Raw genomic sequence first — 22718 nt, 5'->3', positions numbered from 1 at the left:
GTGAGAAAATTAAATATCTACTCTTTACAATTCAAGCTAGAAAGTTTACCAAACACATGAGGAAGTATATAAGGGAATCAAGCAGAAGACTGGAGTCAGAAAGGCGTCTTCAGAACAGTTTTAACTCCAATACACCTAAAAACAGGCACATGAATATGCACCAAGTAGACTAATGTAACAACTATTTTCAAGTGTGAATTAAGAGGCAGTACACATACAACTGTCCCTAAATGTCAGAAAACAAGATGCAAAAACTGCTCTTTTGCAGTACCTTGGTGCTCCAATTGTTTTCACACAGTGTCAGTGATGTGAGGCAAACCAAAGCACATTATGCACTTGAGAAGCAACAAAACTTTAAATCATTGTACAAATACTTGCATATAAAAATTTATTGCCTTTTTTTAAAACATAAACTTGATATACATACAATCTGGACAGCTAATTTATTTATTGTTTGAGCAGAGCTTTCTAGAAAACAGGCGATGGCACAGAATTAAAGGCTGTACCACATTTTTTCCCATGTAGCAAAGTGGATTAATAGCCATGTGCATACAACAACAATAAAATATGTGTGTAATGCTCTCTACAAGTTCTGTGTTTGGCAGCTTGTTTTCAAATGTCTTAAGCTTTCCAGCTTTGGTGACCTCATAGGTACATGTTAAGAGTGCATTTATACAATACATCAGACCTTAAGTGTAGAGTTTAAAAATCAAGGCCTGGTGCACTGTATGGATCTGTAGAAAAATATTGTCATTTTAGTTCACCAAGTTTGTATCCACAGCTATTCTAACACAAACTAGAAGTAAGAAATAGAAATTATTCTTTCCAAGAAAAGGAAATTGGAAAGGTCAAATTTTCATGGGTTTTCACAAGGACACTGATTTTCTTACCTGATAGCCAAAGACTGACAGCAGAAACTCTCAGCTCACTGATCACTGAACTCAAATCTGTTTGCTCATATAGTTCTTGACTCAGCCACCTATGGATGTGCCTCATGTTAAGAAAGGAACTTGTCTCAATGAACTTCAAGGGATTATTCATACCAGACATACACTTTGTGTTTAAATGTTGTGTTCAACTGAATGCTAACAGCCTTCAGGAAGAGAAACTGCAAACAAACAACTGCAACAAACATTGCATCAGAAGTGAGTTTTAACTTACTAAAATGTCATTCTTCCAGTGGAGTAACTATACACTGAAATATGGATACCTAATTTCTTAGATTTATGTTTTAGACAAACAATTCTAAACCCAGTGTGCTGTTCCTCCCAGAAAATTCTTTAGGCACCAGTGACACAACCAAAACCATAAACAGGCACATGACAGGTGAATAACATTTTCCATTTTTAAAGTGCAAATTTTCATTTACAATGTGACAACATTCCAAAGTAAACATTTTCAGACAATAGCCTATTTCTTTCATATACACTCATATTTACATTGCTTCAATGCAGTATTTTTTAATACTAAACTCTCAGAGATGAAATCATACTAGCTAAATTGTGTACAGTAATGGAGAATGTTGAATGTTGTCTAAAATAGTTTTTAATTTGTTCCAATCATAAACAAAAATACTTCATCTGAAACAATACCAGAACCACAACTACTACCACCAGTCTGTAAACTAGAACCTTAGAGTGCAAATAAGATAACTTCATTTTAGAATTCCTGACATTAAAAAAGGCAGAAAATAAAATTTCAGAGTGGGGAAACATTTTATCAAAAATTGTAATTTTTAAACTGAAATGCACATGTTAGAAATCTATTGTTTCCAAAAGATGCATAACTTCTAATACTAAAATGTAAATGGCTGTTAACTTTGAAAGAAGACTTCAGATATTTTATCTTTACATTTTTCCCAATGTTTCCATGTTGCTTCTAATCAATTTTAGGGAGAATTGCATACCAAACATCAAACCCAACAAATCCCATCATTATCAAGACAGCATTTAAGGTTTCCTCAACTGCAAGGATGCTCTCTTTACCAGCTTCTCTTGTTTTCGTGTTGTCTGGGCTTCCTGAATGGCACAACAAACCCTCTGTAAACAACAGTGAAAGCACAAAACAATTAAAGCAGGTAGCACTTTCCTTCCATAAGATGTTAATAAAACATAATTAATACAACAAACATGTAAACCCACACACACAGGCTGGTCTAAGTCAGATTCTTAGCTCCTGATTCACATGCACAATATTCAACTGATGAAACAGAAATCCACAAAAAGTAAATGGGTAGGGAGTGTTGCACTTGAGAGCAGAAAAATCAGATTTTAATGTATAGATACCAGCATGAACATTAACAAAGGAAAGTGCAGTTAGGAAATAATACCAAAAAAGGTAATTAAATGCAAGGAAGCATCCTCCTAGTGTGACCTATGTGTTTTGTGTAATGCTCCAGCTTTAGCCATGCCATTAAAATACAAACTAAAAGAATTTAAATTACTTAATTCCAAGAGTGATTTGGACAACATGTTGTAAGAGAAAGCTGAAGGAACTGTTTTAGGCAAGACACAGTAAAGAACTAAGATAGACTCTTCCAGTATATAAAGTGCCTCAAAATTATAGCAATTCTTTCCTCCCCAACCTAACCTATTCTTTTAGGAGGATCAATCAATTTAATAGCAGCAATTTGGCCCTGATTCTGATTCCATCTGCTGACTTGCCATTTACTGGAGCTACAATTTCAAGCATGCTTCCAAGACACTGTGGATCTAATTGATTTCACATTTGGTATCAGGGAGAACACCTCCTCTCTCATCACCTTATACAACACTACAGTAATACACATGGTTTCCTAGGAAAATTTTTCTATTCTTTAAGTGCCCTGGAATTTATCCAAATTGATAGATCACCTCAGGTAAATTACCTACAAGATCCAACAATCCACAGGAGCAAGGCTCACAAAATACTCCAGCCTCTCCAGTACCAACAGGAACAAACATTTGGAGATAAATGATAGAAAAACTACGTGTGGGGAGGGAGGAGTCCAAGTAAACCTTTTGATACAAGGTCCACTTGTACTGGCTTAGGTGATCTTGAAATAATGAGGAGGTATGTGGAATCCTACAGACCATGGGGAATTTAATACAACCTACTACTTTAGATATTGGAATTCTTTTCCTTTAATGAGCTTTAACATACAAACCCTAAGACTATGTAGCTTCAATGTTAAATTATTATTGTATAAACTCTCTTTAATGCTTTGGACTATCTGGTCTCATCATTCTCTTGGTAAAACAAATTTTTCAATGCAAAACTATGGTAAATGGTCCTCAGGCCCATTCTCTATTCTCTAACAAGTCTCTGGACATTACCATCTTTTTTACATACTGAATTTCAACAACTGCTAACAATATTATAAGAAAAGAAGATCAAAATAAAAAAATATATATACCCTTGCTGTAGCTTCATCCTGAAGCTGAACTGTCTTTACACATTCATGACCTGTACTGTCCTTTCTTTGGAATATCTTCTGATCCTGCTGCAGAGGGGAACAAAAATGTAATTCAGATGACTCACAAAACAAGAACGCAGAATCTCAGACTTAAATGGTTTGAATGTCAACTTCAGGTTAGATTTCAACATGCTCTCTGTCCAACCCAGCTATCATAATTTCAAGAAACTTTCAGTAAATCACGTCACATAGTCCCTAAGTTAGCAGTTAGGACCATAAATAAGTTAAAAGCGTGTCTGGACCTCTAGTGGGTATTAATAGAAGAAAATTGACATGCTTTTCTTACCAAAACAGTAATTTTTAAAATATTTGCTTCATAGGAGGGATAACGCGTGAATTCTTCAAATAAGTAATCCCACTCTGTTGTTAAATGGCCTAAGATTTCCACTTCTTTCACATATATCACTCTCCTGTAAAAAAAAAAGTTCTTATTCAATTCTCCCTGGGACTAGAACTTTGCTAGAAAAACTAAACAAAATGAAAACATTTGTTTAAGAAGGCATTTTTAATGCAGATTTAAAGTATCCACTCGGTCACAGTGGACCCATATTTCCTTAATACATTCTGAGACAATCACTCAGTCTTTAGAAGTCATAGGTGATCTAAGACATCACACACCATGAGCAGGCCAAGAACTGGGATTAGGAGAAAAGTGCACATTTGTCTAAGGCTGCAAACAACTGAATTGCCCAATTATCATTCATGGCCTTTGTCAGTGCCTTGAAATCTTGTCCATCTGCAGCCTGAATTCTGAGGAGTGCTGGTCATTATTAAAAAAACACACTGGGAAGCCTCCATGGTGTTGTTATGGATGAGCCTCTCTCACACATTCAGGCAAGGTGCAAACTGGTGACCTGTGGAATGTGGAGATCATAATCCTTTTCATTATCCAAACATATTTGGAAAGTTTTGAGTCCTCAGACTCAGGACTGCCAACATCTTGAATTCTGAAACTTGTCAGACGAGTTAAATAATAATTTTCTATTAATGCTAATACAAAGACTTAAGACTTTTTTTAGAATATTCTTTAATTAACAATATTGTAAACATGTATTATCAAACTGTTAGACTGCAAACACTTATAACAAGCTAATTTTAAAAAGCAAAAACAAAGAGGAAAAAAAAATCAATTTCCCTCCACTGTGATGAAAAGGTCACTGGTCTCAGAGTAAACTGCCTTCCCAAATTAGTATCCAGCACTGACATCACAACTAAATTACATTTTCCATTAAGGAATCAAAATAAAATATTTAAAAAATCAAAAAAGAAAACAGAGAAGGAGAATAGATAGGCAGAGAACAGCAATCAGTTTAGACTTAGCCAGATGTTTAATCCCAGCTGAAATCATGTCAAGCCCTTAGAAAGCATTTAAAATTTAATACCTGTTGGTAATGATAAGGTTTGCTCTTCTGCCTCTTGGAATTGCACAGTGGTAACAATACACCTCTTTTTCCAGCTTTCTGATGTGTAACTTCTGAAACAGAAGCAGAATATAATTCTGGGAATGTATAAAAACAAACAAACAAAAAAACCCAAAACAAAACAAAAAATCCCAAAACAAAAAATCCAAACAAAAAAACCCCAACAGAACACCAAAAACCACAAATCAAATTGGTGTCTTGAATTCAAAAGCCTTCTGAAAAGTTTCCTCATTGTTAGTTCTTTAAAGGCAGGTTCTCACAGTGCTCTGAGTCCTGAAGCTGAGTTACTGAGAAATCTAATCTGTTCCACTCAAAGGTAGAACACTGACACTGCTGTATCAGACTGTTTCTTCAGCTTTGATTTCCTTTCTGTGCTAGTAATTGTTTAATAGTGTTCATTCTGCTACACTCCATGCTGCAGGCTTCATTCAAGAGTGAAAAGCCTGCAAAGGTCATGTATCTTTACAAGGTACATGACTCAGATCTTCAGAAAGAAATTATCAATTTACAGATTCTCAATGCACCTCAAGATCAGGCATCTGAAGCACTGAGTACATATGACTAATCAATACCCAAAATACGGAGGTGTATGGAAGTGCAGATTAAATTACTCATCCCATTTTGATTAGACAACTACAACTCAAGTGACAACCTAAAATACAGAAGTTTTGAAATAAAGTACTGAAGTGCTCCTAGGATTTTTTTGGCAATTATGAATTGATTTTTTTTTCAGATTTCACATTCTGTACGTACTCTTTGACTAAGCATGTCACCAGGATTACAACATTCCATCAACAACACAGAGCAGCACAGAAGACAGGCTCACAGTCAGCCCCACGTCAAGCTCCCAGTAACACTGGATTAAAGGCAGCAAGACACAGAGTGATACCTGAATGTATTTGTGGGAAAGGAATACACATCAAAAGATCATGCAGAAAAAGATAAAAGTATGGAATTAATGATATGCTACCAATGGGAACCCAGCCTCAAAGTGGGTGTGAGAATAAACCTGTGACAACTACTGGTTTTCCTAATATGCAGTAAGTCTTTAAAAACAATATTTATAAAAAATGTTTAATTAGCAAAAATTAGCAAGACAATTATATAAGTATAAAGTCAATGCATATTAGCTTTGAACCCTCCAGGTCAATACAAGCACCTTTTTTATGATACAATCTGTTTTAAGGGAAAATGGGCAGTTCCTGTGTAGAAACATGGGGAAACATAAGGAAGAGTGCCTGGATGCAGAATGAATGCACTTCAAATCAACCTTTCACAAATGGGTGCCCCAAAACTGGTTTGATATTATTCAGAGAAAAGTAAGATGACTTTCAGTTCATTTTACAGCTGTTATGGTGGAATTTAGCCTCAATAACAGCAAATTCCTTAAGTTCTCATTCCTCAAGTTTCTGACAAACTAGTAATAACCTAAAGACGAAGGACTAAAAAGTCACTATGTCTTTTAGTTATTTCTTGTAAATAGCAGTTTCTTTTTTATTTCCTTAGATGGACCCATAAAACCCATGAGATGACAATAGTGGTTCCACTTGACTCCAAAGCTACCTGTGATTAACAGGTTTAACTCTGCAGTTTAAGTAACCAAAATTGAAAGATCAGCTTACATAAGAATCAATTAAAAGAAGGTTTGACTCTTTTTTTATATTTGCATTTTATTTTCATATATTCAAAAGTTCAACAAATATCTTAAAGCATCATCATACATCACAACTGGCTCCAAAAAATCCTTTAATCTCAAAAGTGGATGAATATTCAAGAGCTGAAATCAACAGCATCGTGTTTTCCTGGACTTGCTCTCCAGTGATGTTACATTTTGAAATACATTTTAATCTAGTATTTTTCAGCAACCAAAACCATAGGGTCAACCAACATCTTCTAAAAAAAATATCCCTTTCTGACTATCTTAAAAATTTCTGAAACTGTACAATGTACATGAAAGGAAACAAAGATGCCAGATAGACTGCTCATTTCAAAGTCTCTTCAAAACATTAGAAGAAACACAGCAGCATATGACTAAAATGAAAACATGAACTCACATTTTATACCTGAACCTTAGCTTCTTCGAAAACAAGTAAAAAATTGAAGGAATAGAAAACCCATCACCATGTGAAGACTGTTATTCAAAGGCTGCAATCCATATTCTGAATCCTTTTGTTGAATATGAAGAACTTAGACATGCCAAATATTTAAATAGATTTATTCATAAGCATGTTTCTCTATTCAAACTCTAAGCTTCAGAGAGAAAGCCTGTTTCTCATAACTTCAGAAACAATCCCAGTAGTGTTTTTAGATGTTACATGCAATATGTTACCAAAGCAAGAGTTCCCACTGAGGCCTGTGCCTAAAAGACAGAGTATTTCTCAGAGATATTCTCAATACACCTGATAGATGCCAGCACAATGGTGGTTGCATTAGTTAAAAAAGGGGGTTGCACTCGATGTAAATTATCCCATGATCTGCACACACAGATGTAAAATTTTGACATCTTTATAAAAGCTGTTATTTTTATGAGCATACTAGAGCACTTTGAAGAAGTTAACTCGTTCTTATTTTACACGGAAATGAAAGAACCAATGCAAATTCACACAGCAGAACATTGAGTCAAGCAGAAATAGAATCTGCAGTTTCCAGTATAGTCTATGCTCTGCCACACAACACTGTCTCACCACCCTGACTCTGTTCATAAGGTGATCTGCATTCTATATAAAGCTCCATGCTTTAACTGGGATGTGGAAAAGAGTGATGCCACTGGCATTGAATAAGTAATGAGTGCCATCATGGCAGCCCTGAGGAGCTGGATAAGCAGCAGCCCCTCACTGGGCACAGCCCGGCGAGCACAGGGCAAAGCGCCCCCACACCAAAGGCTCCCACCACCTGCTCCAGCAAACCTCAACTCCAACACCCCTCAGACCATGATTAAAACACTTGAGAAATGATTCCTTGGGAAACAATCCTCCTAGAGCTGCCCTGTTTGTCCTTGGAGTGCTCCAGCTCCACTGTGCATTGATGTTTTGTTAAACACATGTTGTACTACTCAGCCTCACTCCCAGCGCTGAGGTACAGCCTGCACCATGGCAGAGCTGGCTGCCCACGTTTTGCATTGACTGAGCACATCCCTACACAGCCCACATACATTAGATCCAGCATTTCTGGGACAAGGAGCTGCATAAACAAGTTTACACAACTGAACTGATCTACTCCACCTGGCTATGGACCTCAGTTTGCAACAAAACCCCCACTTTCCAGTGGAAAAAGTACCTTTTCTTTTAAAACCTACATGTTTGCTCCTCTAAGACAAGCTCTAATGCCCACATTTCACACAAAAGTAATTAGATAAAACATTTTTCCATCCAATCACCAGATGCTATTGAGGCATCTGTTCCATAAGGTAACCTTACAAGGTTTCCAGTCTGTGAGCCTGTATTTATTTTAAAGGGACATATGCATTAAACGTAGTTAAAGTAGATGAGAAGGTGTGGGTTCTGATTAAACTACTTGTAACATAGGATCAAAAGTGGATCCAGAAAGAAACAGCACTTGTACCTATTGTGATTAAATTTGTAAATGCACGTAGAACTGACTTTCTGACTCATCTTTTTCATTAAATATCCAATTTCATGTAAAGACATTGTCCTGTTTTGCTTTACTTTGCTTGCTAACTTTCATTCGAAGACAAAGCCTTCCCAACACTGACCTCTAGCACAAAAATCAAGAACACTTAAACTCTCCTGTATCCCATTAAGTGATTTGTTGAAAGAAACAAACCACATTTAGTGAACTGTGGAAAGAATTCATTCCTGTTTTGTATCCAGTTCCCATCTACACCTTTTAAGAAGAATACAAATACTAGACGTGGAGGAACTGCATAATATCAAATTTTCTCTGTTGATTGTGCTAACTTTTCCTTTTTGCTAGATGTAAAAAACATAATAAAAAAAAAAACCAAACAAAAAAAACTCAAGAAGAAAAATTTGGCCTGCTTAGAATATCACAACTTAATTTAATTTAATCCTCTTAAAAAAACCACTATTTTTTAAAAAATAATTTTAAATTGACCATTACATTCTAAAAGGCATTACCAGCAAAGGTGTTTTTGTTAAGCATTTTTTCCCATATGATAGGCAAAAAATTTGCTCTGACAACAGCTTGTTAAGCATTGCTTGCTAATTTCTAAGATGCTGTATTAGTAATGAAATTTATGGCATTGCTTTGTATAGAAATACATATATTCTTATTTATACGTGTGTATGTGTATGTGCAAACTCCTGTTAACAGCTGAAAGTTTATACTTAATTTATGTTTAAGAGCAAAACCCCTGGAATTCTGTGAATAAAAACCAGAGTCAACTAAGCCAGCTGTGTTTTTTAACTGAGCAAAGTTCATAAAGAACCAGCAGTAGGAACTTGAAGGCATAGTGGGTCAGCAGATGTGGAGCTGACAGGCCCATGGCATAGTACAGAAAACACAAGTACAGGTTTTCTCAGCATTTCTATGAAATCCATACTTCTAGGTCATGAAATTACAAGTATTTTCCCAGAAGTAAATTCCATTCACTCTCAGTATTTCAAATTTTGCTCAAGATGTTGCTCTGCCCCTCAGCCCCAACTCTAGGAGAGCACCAATAAATAAATAAATTCAAGACCTAACCTACTGTGAATCTTTTTTCCAAGTGCCTTCCTTTGCTGCCATTCATAAGGAGCTAAGCATCCTCAGAGAAATAATTATACAGACAAAAACCCCTCCCTGTCTCTCCCATCTGACTCAATCATTTAATCTTACTGAAGATGGTTATTCAAGTTTGTTTTCTGAGCCTGGACAACATGAAAGACTGATTTATTTAACTGCTACACAGAAAAGATAGAGAAGAAGGGGAGAGGACATAGTAAATGCAATCATGCCCTTTATCTAAATATTGAAGGCAGATGAAAAACCATGACAGAAACAGGCAAGAAATATGGAAAATGTTTACTCCATTATTCCAGTTCTTGCTGCATGCCAGGAGAGAAGGAGAAAGAAAAGAAATGTTAGAAATAGAACAGGGAATAAGAATTAAAAGACCATATAAAAGCAAGTAGTAAACATCCAAGATTTGGTGTTAAAATGTTAATGTAGGCATTTCTTTTACTCTAACTTTTTAGCAACAGAATAAGCATTTAAAGGTAAGTATTAAGAACACAAAGTCTGAAATACAAATTAAACCAGATTCTGACTATCAACAACTTGAAAACTCATGTTGTTCATCTTCCATATATTAGGTATATCCACATGAGAAAACAGGCTAAATGTCCACACAGTGCCTATAGCTATGACAATTTGCTATATGAACAACATAAGGAAAAACCAAACAGCAGTATTTTGAAAATTCATGCAGTTTTTTGAACTGCTGATACAACCAAACAATTCAAGGTTTATTGCTTAGTTGCTTAGTCTATAAAAATTTGGAATTATCAAAATGGAGTTTTTTTCATATATTTAAATCTTAATCCTAGTAATTCTTAATCCTACTACATTCTTCCAGAGCATGAGAAGTGACTACAGAACATAAAACAGAGAAGACCATAAACCAGCAACGTGGCAGGTTCCATTTTGCATTCAGCTTACTCCAAGCTCTGGCCCTTCCCTGCTATCCAGGCTTGCTTTATGAAATAGGCTGGGGCCAACTTTTACTTCAGATAATGACTGCTACAGATTCATTGTAACTTAATCCTTCATGGAACCCTGCAGGTTAGAGAATTTCAACAGTGTTTACAATGCAAAACATACCTCAAATAAATCATATCCCTCAGCTTCCACCCTGTTGTAGGGCCGGATGATGCCATCCTCACGGATGAGGCGTGGGGGACGGAGATTTGACACTTCTTCAGTTGATTCTGCCACCCTGCCATACACAGCACAACATTATTCTGCTAAACTTAATACAATCCTGAGTTTCACCAATACATCTTTAAGAAGTCACCCTTTCTCTTGCCACACATCCCACTTACACATCCTGGGTACCCTGCAGATATAAAGACACACTGCCAATAACAAATCAAAAGTAGCACTAGCCAATTAAACAGCTACAGAATAAGCTGGAGAAGTTTATTCCCAAATGCAGATAATTTACTAAGGGTTCTAAAGTTTATTAACACACTACCCAAACATCCCATTAGAACACAAGGAGTCCCTGATGTGCACTGCTAACCAAATTTCAGACTGGGAAGTTTTACTCTGAAAATTTCAGTGGTCTATTTTTCACAGTAAATTTAACTGACATTTCTCCTCAGGGGAAGGAGCAAAAAGAAAAAATGTATTAGTTACTGTCCACCTGAACTACAACATGTTCTCCAAAGCAGCAATTTCCTCATCATCATAAAACACATTTGTTACAGGCTACTGAACATTTCTCAACTTGACATATCATTCTGCTTTTTGTATTTAACAAACAATTGTGTGGCACTACTGGAACACTTTACCACCTGGTATCCAACACAGAGGGAGTAGCTCAAGACTTCCTCTTTCACCATACCTTTGAATTCCCTGGAAGGTGCTGCTTGCCATATCCACAATGCCTCCTGTCGGGCGGGCTACCACTCCTACAAGCCCCTTCCCAATTCCTTTAAAGAATCCAGCTGCTCCTTCTTTTTTAGCCCCTTTAAAAAAAACAGAAACAGAAAAATAAATGTTTTCATGACCTGCTTAACCAGATAATTAAAGTATTACTGCTAGAGGGGAACTGTTTTCTCTTGGAAACAGGCCACAGCCATTGATTGCACAGAGTCCTGTTGTACAAAGAGCTGCCTGTGGAAAGTCACTCACTGCATCCTGATCTCTCAGACACATCACTGGTCACTTAATACCTCACCAGACTCTGAAGGGCCCAGAACTGAGATGTTATCAAGATTCTTGGTCTCACACTTTCAGTCTGGACTATAGGCCAATAGATTAATTTTTTATAGGTTGTTAGTAACAACAAAATATTCTGAAGATGCTAAGATGTAAAAGTATGATAGAAGTTAACTATTCCTGTCTCCAAATTACATTGTTCTGGTGATATACAACTATGGAAGAACCAAAGGAGTGTTCAGAAAGCAGGTGTGGTCACCCACCCAAGAGACAAGGACTACATATCAAAGCACCACACAAAAGCTATAAAATACCACACAGTTACAATTGACTCCCAACACTCAAATCACTGCCACTTGAAGGTTAATAACAATTTTAACCTGGATATTTTTTATCAACTATCATTTTCATGAAGTAACAGGAACAAATACTGATTTCAGGCATAAAACAAAATTTGCTTTTTAAGAGTTCTCTGACCTTTGGAGTTCCAAAAAACTTTTTCAGCTGTCCAGCTGAAAGGTGATTTTTACTTTATTATTTTTACTATCTTTATTCTGGCTTCAGACAATAAATTGGGTACTACAGTAGGCCTAACAAAATACATCACAATGACAACCCCTCCTTAACTCATACAAAGGTTTAAAAGGTGGCAAAGCCAATAACAGGTATAATTATATAACAGGTATATATTTGAGGAAATCATCATGTAAATTCACATTTGAATAAGAAATATAAAAATCTTGTTATATCTTAGCATCACCATACTTGGATGGATATTTCTTAATACTACAAAATAAATTGCAAAGTATTGAGAAACCACTTAAGGACTTTGTGCTTACCTTCTACTGGTTTAGTGATGATGCCTGTCACACCTCCAACAACACCCTAAAACAAAGATAATTAAGTTCCCAATGAGAAACTGGAACACTGTCAGTCCAACTGGGCAACCTGTTGTCTCATATCCTGATTTTAATACTTAATAATGTGAAGTTCAGTATCAAAAACACTGTTTGTCTGGGGGGGTTGGCTTTGTTTATTCTCTTTTTATTTTTAAGAAAACTATAACAGAGGGAAAGACTTGAATGACAGCATTGACTGCAAGGTCAAGTAAGGGCCCAGTTACCTTAATTACCGAACACATTTGTTGAATATGAGTAAGTATTTATTTATTTGTACAATTCACAGGATATATTGTTATTTCCCATTTGAGATCCTAACTTCAATTCCTCAGGTTGACCAGAAACATGACCTCAAACAGTACAGCTGATGAACTGCACTGAGTCTCCTATAAACCCACTGTCTGTTTGTCTCTTCTGCTTAGTTAATTAACCAACAAAAAAGATATCAAACTTTCTTGCAGGTGACTTTTAAGCAGGTTGGCACACCAAACACCCATCTCCAAATCCATACCCGTAACAGGCCTTTTCCTCCTTTGGCCAGGCTCTCCCCAAAGTCTTTTGGCTGCCGACCCATTTCCTCTCTCCTTTTCTGCTGAAATTCTTCATCCAGAGTAATGGCAGCCAAGCCTTTGCCAACAGTACCAGTGATCCTGGACACCATCCCTGCTGCACCACCTGAGGGAACAGGGCAGAGAGGGAAAGTTACTGTGCTTTCACAGTTTAAGAGCAGACAACACACACAGGGAGCCAACAAGTTCAGAGCAATTTCCCTTCATTTTCAGTTTAGATATGATAAATTCACACAGAGCCCCACCTTGTCCATGAGAAGACTCCAGAATCTGATCTGATATCCATACATACAGCAACAGGGAATACTTACAGCACTTCACTACATCTTACACAGCGTAATGGATGAAATAGTGCTTTCTCTAATTACTATCAAGACACAGCTAACTAAAAATCTAAGGTAATTTTAACAGAACACTTCTCAGGCTTCACCAGATATTTTAGCACCATTAAAATTATGCTTCTGATTTATCCAGAGCATGTTACTAATTTAGTTATATAGGCAATGTTTCTCACATTGGCTGCTCAGTCTACAAACAGATATTTAGATGGTCTCAGTAAATTATGTGTGAACGACCTATATCACAAATACTGGCAACAGTACGACAACCTTAAATGCTCACTAGAAAAATAATGTGGGATTTAACCAAAAAAGAACATTATGACACATACCCACTGTGTGCCCAAGAAGACTTCTAACACCAATTACAAAGCCTTCAGCAAATTCTTCAGGTCCTTGAACAGCACCCTAAAAATTAAATTTATTAGGAATAGCAGAAAACTGCACAATGATGTATCTGTTTCAAGAAAAACTAGCGATTCCTTTACATTGATGAAAGTAAGGCCATCTGAATAGGCTATTTCTTTGAAATTCAGATTAAAAAATACTGCTGCCTGCCTGTGCAGGGAGTAGAGTACAGTGACAACAAACTGTAACCCTAGCAGAACATTCAGACTTTATAATTATAAAGACACGGTTAAAGAATCAGGATCTCATACCTGAAATGGCTCATAGAAGAAAGCTTCAACTCCCTCAGACAAACCTCTGATCAACCCAAATGGATTTCCAAGAACATCTAATCCAAGTACAAGAACATACATCTGTTTCAGGAACTAAATGATGAGGGAAGAAAAAAGGCAAAAAACAAAAGCAGTGTTATGAGGTGTTGTCACACACGTCAGAACCTAAGCCTGGTTCATTTTCTAATTTACTGCCCAAGCACGGTGTTAGAGTGCCCAATTAAGTATTTGGTGAAGAAAATGAAAATCTTCTTGAAAACACATTCTCAAAATTTTACACAAAGGCTTGACTACATAAGCTTACTTGTTCACTATAATGTCTAATAACTCTCGTCCTCAGTTGATCTGTCTTGTAGAACTGGTATTTAATTTCAAAGAAAGCAAGTCTGAAAGACAAGTGATCATATATTAGTTAAAGATACCCTTCCTCATTCAAATACATCTCTGCTTTCCTTTAGAGAATCCTGAAGACTATTGCCTTAAAAAGGATTCCAAATCCCATCTTCCCTCCATTCCTCCCTTTCTCCTAAGGCTTATAACTATAAGACTCCTAAGACTTATAACCAAACTTATACTAGAGTCAGACAGCAAGGTTTACCATGGATCCAATTATTAAGTGTATAGCAGCTTTAATCGAAGTATTAAACAAAAAACCCAAACAAACCCCAGCCAATTTTACTTGCTTACTTGAAAATAAGATCATCTACATCTGTTAGAGTAGCTCCAATACTTTTCAACAGCAAATTCAGAGAATGGATGGCTATCATTTCTTCCCCCTTGTCTGATGCTTCTCCACCAGAAGCCAGAGACAAACTCAAATGCAACTGTCAAGGCAGAATTAGTAAAACAAGACAAATCAAGACCAAGGAAATGCCAAACCAAAGCAGACAGGTTGTGGGGTGCACATGAAAACAAACCAGTGATGAAAGTTGAGGAAAGCTATCATTTCATCTACTGATGATTTTTCTTCCCTTCTCCAAAAAAATCTAACTGCTTCAAGAGAGAAATTAAGATAATCCCATGAAAGTGTATTTTAATACAATTTATGATACATTACTTTATACAATATTTTATCTGGCTTTCAGCATTATTATACCTGTTGATTCTTCCCACTTAGTTATGCTTAAAGGTCTGTTTGTACTCATGGGCAACAGAGGAAGTTTTCCAGCAAAGTATTAAATTCTAGAGAATGTAAAATCCCCTCTAGAGATGTATTTACTGTAATGAATTAATTGGATGTTTTATTAACCAATAATCTCTCTATAACATACCTTAATTGGAGAAATATGGAAATGTTCAAAGAAGCTGAGCATTGACAGGTCTGTTAGGGAAGAGTCCATTAGCTCGGTGTTAAGTGCATCCACATCTTGCTGAATTAGTTTAGACTGGTTTCAATATTTAAAAAAAAAACAACAAAGTTAATCACATCCATATATGTAATACAATTAATCATATTATATCTAAAGGTAGTTATATATATAAATGAACAGTAGAAAAAATAATCAAAGTTAAATACAGTTAATTAATTAATTAAAGATGAGTGTACTAATGAATCCAGGGATAGAAAAAAAAAACCCAAACAGCCCATAACGAACACAAAATTTCTGGGTGATTCTTCCATTTTATATTATATTGATATTCACTTAAATTGCTTAATCACTTATTGTCTCATTCCAGCAGAAGTCAGTTTCTCTCATACATTACCCTTTGTCTTTCAGCTTCTGGATCTGTAGATGGAGTGAAAAGTTCACTAAGTGCTCCTAAAAATCCTTGATCAATTTTCAGTGCCATTTCCTGGATAAGAACCATGAAGTACCTAAAATGGGAAAAAAAAGTGTATGCTTCTATAAATTTAACTAATATATTACATGCTTAGCCTACACAAGTGAAGTCCCGTTATGCAATGTCACATATTAGAATTTAGTTTATTAACTGTTAATTTATAGTCAGAAGTGGTTACTGGCCAGCACTGCACAGCAAACAGACATAACTCTAACACTGCAGTGCAAGAAAGAAATAATTCTGATTCCTAAAGAATTTGCATAACAGTCCCTTCACATGGTCAGTCTTTATCTTCTAAAAGTAAGTTCCTTTTTAAACAATGTTTTGTTTTTTTTCCTGGAGACATTTAAAAACTCTGAAAAATCTGAAGTCAAGAGCTGTTTGGATAGGAGAACAAACTTTAGAACAAAGTTCCCTTCTAAAATACATTACATCTCTGAAATCAAATTACAATACACTGTTACACTCACTTGAACTGCAGGACTTGGCTGTATTCATTGAATCTAGTGATGATGCTGATATCAATGAAGGGTTTTGGTTCTAAAGAGAAAAAAACACTTAAAAATAAATTGCCAAGCCCCTACTTTTAAGGCTGAATAAATCTGATATTACTATAGACTTTCTCTTACCTGAATCCAAAGCAATCGACTTGGGAGGGGCCACAGGGTGAAATACAACAGGAAACGTTGATCCTGGTAATTGATTATCAACCTAAAAAAACATTGCATAATTACAGGAATATTTTAGTGACATGATAATCAAACACAGTTCATATTTCAGAAGGCTTGAGTAACTTGTTTATAAATTGTGTTGAAGAGAAAAAGGATTACTCTGGTATCATTGTGGAATGTTACTCATTGAGTTAGAAAAGGTCAGATGGGTGCAAGTGCTGCACAAGGGATGCTTACAGAGGTTCACATCCACAAGACTCAAGGTCTGCAGCTGATGGCACACATTGACTGCATAGTGAAAACCACCTTCAGGCACAAGTAAAAACAAAATGAAAGGTAAAAGGAAAGGGCAAACTTCCCCAGCAGCTGGTCAGAAAAAGCACCAGGGTTCTCAGTGAAGGGCAGCAAATGGAGATGAAGATGGCAATGATGATGACTCAACATTATTTCCCTCTAGCACTGAACACTTCTCACTAGTACCTGCTAAAGTGCTCCACTGGCAAATTTAGCAACACTATTATTACTGACTGGACTATGCTGATCTGCTGCAAGTGTTGTACATTAATTCAGTGTTAATATTAAAGTAGATACATTATTGCATACTATTTTAGCATATTTAAATGTCTGTTCTCTACTTTCCATAAGACAAACAGTTTTTGTACTAAAGGTCTCTAAACCCCTAGATATGCTCTGTAGAATAATGTTACACTTCTGTGTAAAAACTACAGTAAACAAATTTTGAAAAAGGTTGAGGTCTGCTTTAAAACACCAAAACAGCTCTTTAGAAATTAACTCTCCATCATAGCACCCTCCTTTACATTAGCACACAGTTTTGTGGGATTCTTTCCATACTACTTGCAAAATCCTAGGATGACAGTTCAGCAAGACTTTTCCATCCCAGCATCCCTGATACTCTGCCACAGTGAGCAAAGCACCACATGCATAAGATTTGGAGATACTTCTTCACATAAAAGAATAAAATCAAAGCCTCTTTAGTTTCAAAACCAGAGGAAGGAGTGGTACCTGCAGCCAATACAACTGAGCCCGTAAACTTCTTTGGTGAGGTGACTGTTTGAATTCAACCTGAATTCCTGACAGGAAGTTACGGCGGATGCTGCATCTGACAGGGAGACGCATTTCCATTGGAGACTTACTGAAATTCACCTGCAAATGTAAGAGAGCATAGCCAAGATACAGTTTAATTTGGGAAACTATAAAATGGTACATTACTAGTTAACAGACTGGCAAATAAACCCTGTGTTTTTCTTTATTATCAGATCACAAGGCTACTGAATTTCTCCATCTAATTAACTGCATGGAAAGTAGTGAAAACCACCAGTCAGTCTGACAAGGACATTACACTGCAGCTTTAGTTGTCCCCACAGGAAGCTCTGTGTCATCTAAGTAGCTATTTCTTCATGAGTTATATATTACACTGACATAATTAAAGATATTTATATGCAGCTGACTACTTTCCCAACTGACATTTTTCCCCTGTTCCTGAAACTTTTAAGTTAGGAGAAGCAGAAGCATAAACCTCTCCTTTATTGCGAGTGAAATGCAATCACCTACAGATAAAAGATTTGATACAATGTACTATAAATGCACAACTGCAATGGTCAAAACTCGAGTATTCAAAGAGCTGAGGCTATAGACCTGTTTTTCAAATGAAAGGATGATACAGGAAACAAGCCTGACTATGGTACTATGGTACTATAAAATGGTTGTATTGGACTTAGCCATTTGAATACACTCGTTATGCATGGAATACAGCTATGTATAATTAATGTCTGAACAAGCTCAGGTAAGTGGATTAATTTCGAGTCCTTGAACACTGCAGACTTCTTTACCATATCAAGTAATGGAAACTGCACCTTATTAAGAAGCTAAAATCAAAATTTCTGCTAAGAATTCAGGGTATATACCACAAATACAGGTTCACAACTAACATGTAGACACCAGCAATCTTTTCCACCACACAAAAGAAAAATCGTTTGAAATTCTTACTTCATAATACAAGCCTGGATAACACCTCAGTATTGCCTCAGTATCACCACAAGACAAAAACATTCTAATGTGTAAAATGTGCAACTATTTAAATAAATATCTTGCCTCTTGTTCCTGTTTCTCTTCACACAGCATCTATCCCAACTTAGCAAACCAGAAATCTGCTTTAACTGTTGCACTTGTTCTGCAAGCATTTAAACACTGAAACTCAATCCATACCTCAGTATTGCTGTCCAGTTTATGCCAGCCAGGACCTTGGAAAGCACTCTTGGAGAGATATTTTTGATATGCTTGTTCCAATAGGTTTATTTGCTTTTGATTAAATGGTTTCCACTTTTGCCTTGGTTTCTGTTCCCAAACAACATCAGAACTGCAAAACAAATAACAAAGTTATTACCAGTATAATTATTTCAGAGTACTTCTACTTTTCTTATGCATGCAAACCCTGTAATGTATATTTTTCTAATTTCTCAGTCTCAAAAAACCCTATTATGACTTTTTTAACATAAGCTAAAAAAAGGAGGCAGTTAAATCCTATTGGTTCTATTTCCACAATAGGAGGAACTGCAAAACTTAATTTTAATTAAAAATGTTTCACTTAATTTAACTTGAAACATATCCCCTTTAATTCTATTGCTAAAATTATAATATGCTGGCAAATTTTGATTATTCAAAGGAATATTTACACTTCCATGTGCAGTACCTAGTAATTCCTATGTAAGAGATTTCCTTTTTATTTTCATTGTTAACTAGAGAAAGTCCAAGACTATGGATTGACAGGTTTATTTCTTGATCAGGTTGCTCCAGCTCCTCTGCCTGCCGTGCTTTAGAAATCAATGCCACATCATCTGTGAAAAGCAGCACTCGCTGGCGTCCATCCAGGAAAGACACCCAGTGAATTTGAGTATTTGCATTGTAAGGGAACTGGCCACAGTCATCCTGTATTAGGGGGGAAAAAAAGCATATTACATGAGTAAATCCCTGATGTTGCTCTATGTTTATAAGCAAGTTTACAGACAAACACAAACCAGAACTCAGTATTTTTCCTGTTTGTTCAGCTCACTGCATTGTCCTGACTTGGTTGCACCTTGTACCCTAACACTGGAAAGAAGTTTTGAGATTGGGATATTTTTTTCCCCTTTTGTAAACTAAACATTCCAGCAGTATTTGTGGCTTAGAATAATATTGGAAATCATTAGGAAACAAAGGCCTTCAAAGCAAAGCAAAATGCTTGGAACCTTAGTAATGGCAGAAGAAGGCTATAAATCATATAGCATGAAACAGTAAAACCACACAATTACCAGACAACTGGAATAGTCCTAAATTGGTTCAGCTTTTACTTCTCCTCTTATGAAACTTACCTTAAGTAGGTCATGTTCACCAAAACTTTGAGAGTAACCCCAAGTAAATTTTCTCGGTTTGGTTGGATCTGTCCAGGCAAAGAGGCATACTTGCTTTGGTTTCAACTCCATTTCCTCTTGTAATCCACTGCAGGTTAAAAGAAAAGGTGAAAATACCATTCACTGGTTAAAAGCACTGATGGAAGTGGTGCAAACCCCAGCTCTAAACACTCCACCCCTCCAGCAGCAAGGCATGAAGAGACCAAGCTATTCACCCCATACAAATCCAGCTGTAGGCTCATCAGCTTTGGTGATACCCATGTGATATTTTGGTGATGTTTAACCAGGATATTCCCTGGTTAAACAAGCAATGGTGAATTGTTTCTTTCACATACCTCTGTTTATATCTGAGAGAGTCCCATGGGGTGTGGTTAACAATCAGAGCTGGGGCAGCTCCCTCGTGGTAATCCGTGAAACTTATCACAGTAGAATGCTCTGAGACATTCACATCTACCAGCAAGCCCCCATTCTGAAGGGAAAGTCACACAAAGCCCAGTATTTGTTCATTAATTCAAGTAGAACATTAGTAATTAAGTAATAGATTAATTCAAGTTAGAACTATGATAATATTTTGATTTATACCCAAAGACTTTACTGAACACGGTACCTTTATAAACACATTCCCTAATGCTAGGTTAGGGTGAGCTCTGAAATTATAACATTCTTCATTTGAGTCAAATTAATTTAACCATGAACTGTGTGTCTCCAACATGTAATAGCTTATCAAGAAATCCTAAAATAGACTGTATTTTTGTTACCTATTTAAACAAACTGAAGGCACCCAAGACATACCCTCTGCAAAAAGCCCAGATGTCAGAGGTGCAGTAAACCATTGTAACTTAATAGCAATAGAGCTGTTCAGTTTCCTGAAAGCTTGTCACAAGTAAATCAACTTGACTAAACAGCTATGAAAACATCAGCAACACAGCAAACTTGATTCATAACTTTTTTTTACACAACGGAACTGAATGCAGTGCAGTGTACCCATAACTTAAGACACAAGGTTTTGATATTGATGATTTCATTGAGTCAAGCTACCACAGGGCTAAAATGGGAGAATTAACAGCAGGCTGCACAAAGTAAGTCTCACCAATTCTTCCAGTTTCAGCAGAGTACCATTATCCTGGGCTTTAAAAAGGAATGGTTTGGATGAGCTTTCAAAGCCAACTACTCTTACACAAAGTTCACCAGAAGAGTTTTCAGGCCAAAATGGAAGACACTGTAAGACAAGAAATACACGTGACTTCAACATTTCATATATGTCCAATATGGTAACCAGCAGTAAATCAAACAGATTTGAGTGACTAAGACTATTTCACATGCCTTAGAGTTCCTACCCAAGTATCTCCTGATGAACATATCTACATCTACACTAAGTTATCTAAACTGAAGGACCTGATTAATGTACCGGCTTACGCAACCTGTACTGTTCAGGTTCTGTTGGGATGTGAAATATCCATGTCATGCCATCAGAAAAGACAGCTTCCATGAGAGAACTGCTCTTCCCTGAAGTGACACCTAAACACCAGTTGTTTGCCTACAATGACATCAAAAGAAAAAAACATGAAACATTACCTCTGAAGCTGAGATGTAATTCCATTTATTAGTTGGAAGAGAACCATTAGGACCAATTTCTCCAACTTCAAGTTCCAGAGAAGATTTGTTTGCTATTGTGTAGAATGGTGTGAAGGTAACTATCCTAGTAAGGTTGAAACTGCTCATTCTGATGCTAACTCCGACCTGTTGAACAAGGAGATTTTAAGCAAATCATCAACATCAAGCAAAGAAGGAAAGTCAGAATGGAAAAAATAGGAAAACAAACATCAGTGTAATTATGTTCTGTCCACCTGAAGTCAAAACACCAAACATGCAGTAAAACCAGCAGATTACACAACACAACTAACCCAAGAGTAAAGTGACAGGCTTAGCATTTTGCAGCTGTAGCTTTTGTGGGGAAAATCCACCAGAAATCCCTCTAGAGGAAAGCATGACAACTTAAAATGACCATTATCATCAGAAAACAGTTAAAGAGTACATGAAAACAAACTCCGCACATCTCTTTACTCTGCTTAATTGTGGAAATGTAGTCTTGAACAAGGAGTGCAGATCTGAACACTTGCAACCAGTTGTGAACAATTATCTCCACTATGCATGTTCACCATTGTGTTTTCAAACAGCCAAGCACTACACATTTGCAGAAAAGAAGTCAAGCCAAAAGAACCTAAAGAGAGCTTCACAAACACTGAAACAGGTCTTACCAGATAGTCCATGTAATTAGATGAACACCTGACACATCCATAGCTTCCTACAGTATCGAGGGAAAAGCTATTGGACCAAGTGCTAGTTGAAATACAGAGCTGGATCTACACACAAAAAACAACAACATGCAAAATAATTCAGTAAACTCATTTTCATTCTGTAGTTAATGCATTATGGAATGCCATTTTATATCACATATAGCAATGCAAAGACAACATTTCAGTGCTTTTAACACCTTTCATAAATTAGAACAATCTAAGAATGTAGTACCACTATTCACATTCTGATTTATTAATCTGTGATCAAGTTCTGGGAAAGATGTTGCAGTAAAAGGTATCAAAGGAGAGTAGTCCTCATTGACTCATGCTCATGACAGCACACATAGTGGGGAAAAA

General features: G+C 36.4%; 1 protein-coding gene across 3 annotated transcripts in view; it reads right to left on the bottom strand.

The window, feature by feature from the left end:
- Positions 1-368: 368 nt before the first annotated feature.
- VPS13C (vacuolar protein sorting 13 homolog C) overlaps positions 369-22718 on the bottom strand; it is a 74319-nt gene continuing 51969 nt past the window's right edge. For 2 of the 3 annotated variants that reach the window (XM_015639079.3, XM_015639081.2), the window contains 24 exons: positions 22323-22427; positions 21640-21804; positions 21155-21283; positions 20400-20533; positions 20026-20152; positions 19368-19603; positions 18884-19034; positions 17681-17821; positions 16616-16697; positions 16457-16526; positions 15909-16020; positions 15476-15589; positions 14892-15028; positions 14509-14590; positions 14184-14297; positions 13857-13932; positions 13129-13292; positions 12558-12603; positions 11402-11525; positions 10657-10771; positions 4837-4928; positions 3741-3864; positions 3395-3481; positions 369-2039 (listed from right to left, as the gene is read on the bottom strand). In XM_015639079.3, the coding sequence (XP_015494565.1) occupies positions 1950-2039; positions 3395-3481; positions 3741-3864; positions 4837-4928; positions 10657-10771; positions 11402-11525; positions 12558-12603; positions 13129-13292; positions 13857-13932; positions 14184-14297; positions 14509-14590; positions 14892-15028; positions 15476-15589; positions 15909-16020; positions 16457-16526; positions 16616-16697; positions 17681-17821; positions 18884-19034; positions 19368-19603; positions 20026-20152; positions 20400-20533; positions 21155-21283; positions 21640-21804; positions 22323-22427 (2817 nt within the window). In that variant the 3' untranslated portion in view covers positions 369-1949. Of the gene's footprint in view, positions 2040-3394; positions 3482-3740; positions 3865-4836; positions 4929-5628; positions 9882-10656; positions 10772-11401; positions 11526-12557; positions 12604-13128; positions 13293-13856; positions 13933-14183; positions 14298-14508; positions 14591-14891; positions 15029-15475; positions 15590-15908; positions 16021-16456; positions 16527-16615; positions 16698-17680; positions 17822-18883; positions 19035-19367; positions 19604-20025; positions 20153-20399; positions 20534-21154; positions 21284-21639; positions 21805-22322; positions 22428-22718 lie in introns of those variants that run through there. The other variant, XR_004498862.1, reaches the window with a different exon arrangement.

Source organism: Parus major, chromosome 10, assembly GCF_001522545.3.
Source record: "Parus major isolate Abel chromosome 10, Parus_major1.1, whole genome shotgun sequence".
Classification (NCBI taxonomy): Eukaryota; Metazoa; Chordata; class Aves; order Passeriformes; family Paridae; genus Parus; species Parus major.
Note: the sequence above shows the minus strand (reverse complement) of the source record. Positions and strands in the feature narration are given on the sequence as shown.